At 44.1% G+C, this 8324-nt stretch overlaps 1 protein-coding gene across 1 annotated transcript; it reads left to right on the forward strand.

Moving 5' to 3' along the window:
* The first annotated feature begins 6666 nt into the window (after window positions 1-6666).
* LOC132904265 (uncharacterized) lies at window positions 6667-7886 on the forward strand. Its single transcript, XM_060954192.1, has one exon. The coding sequence runs from the start codon at window positions 6878-6880 to the stop codon at window positions 7877-7879; it is 1002 nt and encodes a 333-aa protein (XP_060810175.1). The 5' UTR covers window positions 6667-6877; the 3' UTR covers window positions 7880-7886.
* The last annotated feature ends 438 nt before the right edge of the window (window positions 7887-8324 follow it).

Below are 8324 nucleotides of genomic sequence, written 5' to 3' on the forward strand. Positions count from 1 at the left end.
GGTGACCCGGGATGAGTTTGCTGCAGCCGTTACACGGCTGCGTGCGAAGAACGTCGCCCCGGGTCCTGATGGAGTTCCGGGTCGTGCCCTCGTCCTCGCTCTGGACGTTCTGGGGGAACGGCTGAGGGGGCTGTTCACAGCCTGTTTCGAGCAGGGAAGGTTTCCCGCGGCGTGGAAAGTGGGCCGACTAGTCCTACTGCAGAAGGAGGGACGTCCGGCGGATTCTCCGACCGGGTTCCGTCCCCTCGTCGTGCTCGATGAGGCCGGCAAATTGCTGGAAAGGGTCGTTGCTGACCGCCTCGTCGAGCACCTGGAGAGAGTCGGGCCGGACCTGGCGGATCGCCAATACGGGTTCCGCCGGAGGCGGTCGACGATTCACGCCGTGCTGAGGGTGAAGTCCTTGGCGAAGGATGCCGTTGCCCAGGGTGAGGTGGTCGTGGCGGTGTCTTTGGACATCGCCAACGCCTTTAACTCCCTCCCCTGGTCTTGCATTGTGGAGGCACTCCGATACCATGGGGTGCCGACCTACCTGCGTCGGGTCATCCAGGACTACCTCTCAGAGAGATGGATAATCTTCCCTGACCGAAACGGTTGGACGAAGAGTTCAATGACGCGCGGTGTTCCACAGGGTTCTGTCTTAGGACCGCTCCTGTGGAACATCGGTTACGATTGGGTGCTGCGGACGGTCACTCTGCCCTGGGTGGAGGTCGTCTGCTACGCGGACGACACACTCGTGACCGCCCGCGGCGCCACATATAGGGAGGCGTCATTGCTCGCCACTGCGGGAGTCGCTGAAGTGGTGCGCCGGATCCGTCGACTGGGTCTGGAGGTGGCTCTCCACAAATCCGAGGCGCTGTGCTTCCATGGCCCTCGGAGGAAGCCGCCTGCAGACGCCAGTCTGACGGTTGGAGGTGTTTCAATTGCCATCAAGCAATCGATGCGCTACCTGGGCATCGTTCTTGATGGCAGATGGAACTTCGGCGCCCACTTCGCGGAATTAGCGCCGCGCGTGACGACGGCGGCCGGAGCGCTGACTCGGCTCATGCCGAATCTGGGAGGTCCAGAAGCGTCCTGCAGGCGCTTGTACATGGGGGTCGTGCGATCGATAGCCCTTTACGGGGCCCCCGTATGGGCGGATGCGCTCTCTCGCCAAAACCTCGCTTCCCTGCGGAGGCCACAGAGGCTGATGGCGACGAGAGCCGCAAGGGGATATCGCACGATCTCCTTTGAGGCAGCGTCTGTGCTGGCCGGTTCCATTCCCTGGGACCTAGAGGCGAAAACCCTCGCGTCGCTGTTCTTCTGGCGCGAGGAGGCCGTGGCCCAGGGTCACCGGTTGGCACCGAGGGAGATCGCAGGACGCCGCAATGAGCTGTGTCAGCGCTCCATTGAAGAGTGGTCCCAAAGGCTGGAGCAGCCGACTGCTGGGCGTAGAACCGTCGAGGCGGTCCGTCCGGTGTTGGGACAGTGGTTGGCGAGGCAGCACGGTAGCCTGACTTACCGTCTGACCCAGATGCTCTCCGGACATGGTTGTTTCGGAGGGTATCTGTGTCTGATCGGTCGGGAGCCGTCTGCTATCTGCCACCACTGTGACGGATGTGCTGACGAGGACGCCCAGCACACCTTGGAGGTTTGCCCAGCCTGGGACCAAGACCGCGCGGAGCTTCGCGCGGTCATGGGGGACGACCTTTCTCTGCCGGCTGTCGTGAGACAGATGGTCGACAGCGAGAGGTCGTGGACAGCAGTGCAGACCTTTGCGGAGAGCGTCATGCTCCGCAAAGAGGCGGCGGAAAGGGTGAGAGAGGACACGTTCGACCTCCCCATACGCCGCCGGCGCACTGGGCGCAGGAGGCGGGCATACGCCCTGCACCTGCTGCCCCCACAATAAGGGCCGGTCGGGCGGCGGAAACGGGATTCCGCTGCCTGGCGAAACGGCCCTGGGTCGAAGGCGCGCTTGTGCCAGGCGCGCCCTCCCCTAGCGGGTAGAAGTGAAGGCCGACGGGTCACCCCCGCTGGCCGCTCCGTGGAGAGCGGCCGAGCCGAAGCCGCCGTGGAAGCGGCCGCCGCGTCAGGAATATGAGCGAGGGCAACTCACACTCCTGGCAACGAAGCGGTAGGCGATGGCACCGTGTGGTTTTAGTGGGTTCAAGCCCCACATAACCCGTCCGACTTCCCGTAGCCGGCCGGGTAGACGAAGGTCTTTCCACACGTAAAAAAAAAAAAAAAAAAAATGTCTGATAAAAATAGTGATGCGCGCTACATCCTCCTCCTCCAAGTCACGACATCGCCCCGAGAGTGAATTGGTAACATCAGAAAGCGCGACTATCTTTTAGTTTTACGTGGCCGTCCTCGCAAACGGCGAGGTTGGACGGGCTCTATTTTCGACACTACTATGAATAAGACAAGTCAGATCTGACGCGTGATAACGACCTATATGTTGACCCTGACTATCCACCAGCTCATAGGACGTAGGACTGATTACCTTGTTAATTGTGTAAGGCCCATCTCTCTGCGGCATGAACTTTCTAGTCAAACCCTTGGTTGCATTGCTAAGAGCACGCATGGTCAACAGTACCTGATCCCCAACTTTGAAAACTGGAGATGGTCTCCTAGAGGAATCACCATGGTCTTTCTTTTGATCTTGATGCTTTTCGACCCGATCGCGTATATCCTTTAAGGAATAGACGAATTTTGTAAGATAGGGCGTTACCTGAGGTACGAAGGCTTCCTTGGCCAATATAGCCCGCAAGTCATGCTGGACGTCGAAGGGCGTCCGCATTTCACGGCCATACATCATGTACGCGGGCGTAATGCCTGTGGTGGCACAAGTAGCGGAATTAAGAGCAAAACGTACCTGAGGTAAGAACTGTGGCCAACTGCGATGCTCATTCTTGACCAACATCGCTAGCTGAACCTTCAGATCACGGTTCTTGCGTTCAGCTGGGTTGGCTTCGGGATGATAGAGGGGTATCAAATTCTGCTTGATACCAAATAAAAACATACATTGCTGCATTACTGCAGACACAAATTGCACCCCATTGTCTGAGATGACACGTCTGGGAAACCCATAACGCATGAAATACTCCTCTATCATTAACTTTGCACAAACCTCAGCTGTAGCCTTGAGAGCGAACAATTCTACCCAGCGGGTGGCAGTATCCTCGATGAGGAATACCCACTTTTCGCCATTCTCAGCTTCAGGGAGTGGACCGAAAAGGTCGACGGCTAATACTTCACCTCTTTGGTGTAGTATCGGTGTTTGTAGTAATCCAGCGGGCTTCTGGTTTGAAAATTTGTAACGTTGGCATTCTATGCAATTCTTTAAATATTCTGTAACGTGTTTACGCATTCCTGTGAAATAGTACCGCTGCCTGATGCGATTGATGGTACGATCCACGCCTTGGTGGCCAGCAGTAGGGGCGTCATGAAATTCTTTCATTACCTCTGGAAGCATAGATGCTGGAACTACTAGTTGTGGCTCCTCAGAATCCGATTCTGGAGCGTGACGATAAAGTACACCCTGTTCCATTAACCCGTGACGCGTCCGCATTTCCTAAAGTCTACACTCCGGTAACGTCCCGTACAATGAAAATTTTGCCGACTTTCCGCAGAAAAGTTAACTTTGTGCTTCAACCGTATAATTATATTCAATGAACTGTATACCTAAAAAAAGATAACGAAACGAGCATCAAGATAAAAGTAAAATTATATACTAATAAATACCTCAAGTATCATCTGTAGCCCCGAACATTTTAAAGATGACATTTTTTTGGCCGCCATTTACACTTTACACGTTAATTGCACGAAATTCATTCCCATTTCATTAAAATATTTTCCAATAACACAAAGCTTAGTAAATTCCGCTACGAATGAGTATAATCACAACACTTGAACACAAACAATCACTCTTCAATTGTTTATTAATTATATACTATGCAAATGACACACGATAAACAATTGCCGTCGGACACTGTCAATTTCGACCGTTGGCGAAGAAGGGGTGCGGGCGGGGTGCGTAGCCACGAATCGAGCAACATACCGTTAGCAACAAAAATGTAATTCAATCGTAATGTGTCATTTTTACGCAAGTTTTTTGTGTGTATTTTTTTTAATAAAATCCATAACGTGTTTTAGTGAATGAATCGACCATATTTCTTGCTAAGTATCGAATAATTTATGTGGGTCCATTCAGTATAAATGTTGTAATACACCAGAATTCGGGTGTCGTATTTTAACTCCTAAATCTAATTAAAATACCACACAATTAATTGACTATTAAAAACATATTCAGATAGCTTAACTAACGAATAAATAATATATATTTTTTACACTAGTATTCATAAAAAATTAAGGTCTCCTTGTTTTCCGCCTAGCCGAATAACGCTTCTCCGTGATAAATTTGTTTTATTTTTTGTTTGTAATGAATAAACCCAGAAACTACTGCACAGATTTTGATGAAATTGTCACAGAGACAAATTAAACCTTCAGGAGCTCCTTTTTTACCTCGGGCTGTAATAAAAAAAGAACAAATCACATAGATCGAACGTGAGTTTGAGATTTGGGTAGCGATAGGTAGGTACTACTTACATTTATATAACAACATCCTCTTGGATATTCTTATATTCCAGATCCATCCTACTAATATTATATTATAAATGCAACTTTGTAAGGATGGATGTTCGTTACTCTTTTACGTAAAATATACTGGATGGATTTTGATGAAATTTAATATATAGGTAGAATATTACCTGGAAATATAGGTTAATTTTTATCCCGAAATTCTCACGACCACGGACCAAAGCCCAGGAGCGCAGCTAGTAATAGATAATTTGTACTTTATCGCACCATTTTGCTATCACAGTTTGGTCTGATGGTAAGTCAGTCATCAGACTAGTCAGTAGAGAATGCCATATGGCATGAAGTCCACCTTTGTACATATTTTTTGTTAATTTGTGCAATAAAGTTTTAAATAAATAAATAAATCAGGGAGTAATGATAATTTCAATCATTTAATAATACACATTATAGCCATTCCACATTTTTTTTATAAAAAATACAGATCACTTGAGAACCCTGGTCAATGTCAAAGCATTACGAAACAATCTAAGTGCAGAACCCTAAATTAAAATTTACAACTTCCGCCACATAAACGTAAGCCTACCAGTAAACACACACTCGATAAAATTATAAGACCTATTTTTAAAGTGGTTTAAATTTTATTTTAAGAAACATTTTGACTATGTTATTAAATAAACAAAGTGAAAATAATATTTAAAAGGAAAAATATTAAACAAAGCAAAACTTTTTGCGAACGGTACTTTCTAACCGACTTCAATCGCGTTCGCAATATTACAAGGTCAATGCCATGCAATGAACAATATGGACGATCGAAATCACATAATTACGAATTATTGTTTATATTATAACTAGTTCAACAGAATTAATTAAAAACCCAGAGAGCTGAGTAAATTTACGTTAAACTTTATATAGTTTATATGGTACTTAGTTTGATAGAATAAATATGAAAACGAATGAAAACATTGTCGATCGTAGTTCGATTTCAGTTCGTAAAAGTAATGTCGATTTCTCGACATTAAATCATAAATTTAGGCCGGAACAAATAATGTTAATAAATAGGTTATTTAATAAGCTGTAATTTGATATGTAATACATTAAACAAACACTTTCCTTCTAAAAGATTTTGACATAATTCCGTTAATAAATTTTACACACCGCACAATAAAAATAATAATGGCGGAAGGCACTTGTCTTGTCGCGTACTTCACTCACGAATATGTTCTTATTTACAAATTTTTTGTTGATTGTCATTGGTTTAAAAAATAAAAAACGAAGGACAAAGACTTTCTGTTGGTTGTTACACAAGTTTTGGGCGGACCAATGATATTTAAATGATTGAAAAAAATACCAAAGACAACAGACTGCGTTATTGCCTCGGTTAGGAACTAGGACGCTTCATGCCGTTTTACGTTAGTGCCTCGGTTAGGAACTAGGACGCGTTATGGGTTAAGTAACCGCGTTCTAACCAGCGAGAAGAAGTCGTTGGGTCAGTGAAGTTCTCTATGTCATTAATGATCTTGGTTACCTCAGGATCCTGCAGCTGGGCGGTTCGAAGATCAGCAGCACTTCTTCGAGGTAAGTCTATGATAACTGAACAGACTCCACATGCTTCTTTTGATGTTTCATCACAGATAGGGCGGCTAAGAGTATCAGCAACGACATTGCATTTACCAGGGGTGTATTCATATTGTATATCGAAGGCTTGTAATTTAAGGGCCCAACGCGTTAACCTGCCTCTAGGAGACTTTAAGGTTAATAACCACCTAAGTGGCTGATGGTCGCTACGCAAAATTACTGGATGACCTTCGATATATGGGCGATACTTCTCTACTGCCCATACAACAGCAAGTGCTTCCCGCTCTGTAGTGGAATACTTACATTCTGCAGATGTTAGCAAACGACTAGAGTATTCAATGGGGTGAACATCATTCCCTTCCCCTTGCAGCAGGACAGCACCTAATGCATAATTACTAGCATCGGTATGAATTATAAAAGGTTTGCTGTGGTCCGCCTGTACAAGTACAGGAGCTGTAATGAGCCTTTTCTTCAGTTCGTTGAAAGCACTACGTTATCATCATAGTTTATGGATCGCGCGGCAGCGTGCGGACGTGTGCAGTGAATTATTTTGCCTATTTAAATAAGGAAACGGGACAAAGTGCTACGTCAAAAAGAGACAGAAAGTGTGTGTGCGTTGCATAGGCGCGTTCGTGTTGCTAGGTGGACCGCAGTGGAGACATTGTTTACCTACTACTGCGATAAGAAGACAAAAACAAAAACATAACTACGTTTTATACGATTTAAGATGATGCGTACGCCGACAAAAGAAGATACCTATTACGGCTCGGATACGAATATATCGCAAATGAAAAAACAAATTAACTTAGAAGATTGGGTTAATCTTAGACAAGCTAAAAAGAAGCGAAATATAGAAGAGTCGGATAGTGAATCAAACATGTCGCAAACAAGCAGCAAAAACACGGTTCGTAAAAATTATGCGGCAGTTCTTGAAACCATGGCGGGATTTCGGGAAGATTTTAAAATTGTTCACAAGCTTCTTGCTGAAATGAAAGAAGACCAAGATAATAGGTCAAAAAAGATGCAAAAAGATATAACAGAAATAAAAAGCGAAGTCTGTGAATTAAGAAAAGTAAATAAAGAAATTGAAAATACAGTAGATTATCTCGGCAAAAAGTTTGGGCAGTTTGAATCTTTTAAGGAAGAAGCTACAGAAAATATTAAAAAAATTGAAAATAGAATTAAGGATTTAAAGCAAAAAGATGTATATCATGAAAAATATGAGAAGGCATTAGAAGAGCGCATAGGGATGTTGGAGCAGAAAGAGTTAGAGAGAAACATCGAAATTATTAACGTAAAGAAGGTAGATGGAGAAGAAGTACATAAGGTAGTCGAAAGGATAGCGACATTGTTGAATCTTAATGCTGACGATATAGAAAGAGCCTGGAGAGTAAGAGTGATTTCTGAAAAGGGGCCGGCACCCATTATAGTAAAACTTCGCTCAGTTGATGCCAAAAAAGCATGGCTGCAAAGACGGATGAAACCCCTATATAATAGTAACATATTTACCAACTCAGATACAACAAGAATATATATCAATGAAAATGTCACGAGACATACAAGAAAACTTTTTTGGGCAACAAAAGATAGATTAAAGGAAAGTTTTAAATACATATGGATACAAAATGGACGAGTGTTAATTAAAAAAGATGAAAATGCAAAGAAAATTTTCCATATTCGCTCTGAAAACGATATTGACTCGTACGTTTCGAAAAATACAGAAAATTGAAATAAATAATTGTTATCTATTGTAAAGGATATATATACACTTTTTTATTATTGAAAAACTATTATTATGTTACAAGAACTAAAAGATATAGACTACACTAAATTCACAGATATAAAAAAGTGGACGACTTACATAAACGAAAATAATCTGGCCATACAGATAGTACACATGAATGTGGCGTCAATGCGGAAACACTTCGGAGAAATACAATTGTTACTGAGAGACTGCATGAAAAAACTGGATGTTATCTGTCTGACCGAAATTAATATAAAAGAGGAAGAAGTCTGTATGTATGAGATTGAAGGGTATAATTCATTTTTAGATACAAGAACTAGGCAGAAAGGAGGTGGAATATTGATGTTTGTCAGAAATAATATTCATTTTGAGAAACAAAGGACTGTGACACATTATTGCGAGTTATGGCACGGGATAATGACAATTAATG

Source organism: Amyelois transitella, chromosome W (assembly GCF_032362555.1).
Source record: "Amyelois transitella isolate CPQ chromosome W, ilAmyTran1.1, whole genome shotgun sequence".
Taxonomy (NCBI): domain Eukaryota; kingdom Metazoa; phylum Arthropoda; class Insecta; order Lepidoptera; family Pyralidae; genus Amyelois; species Amyelois transitella.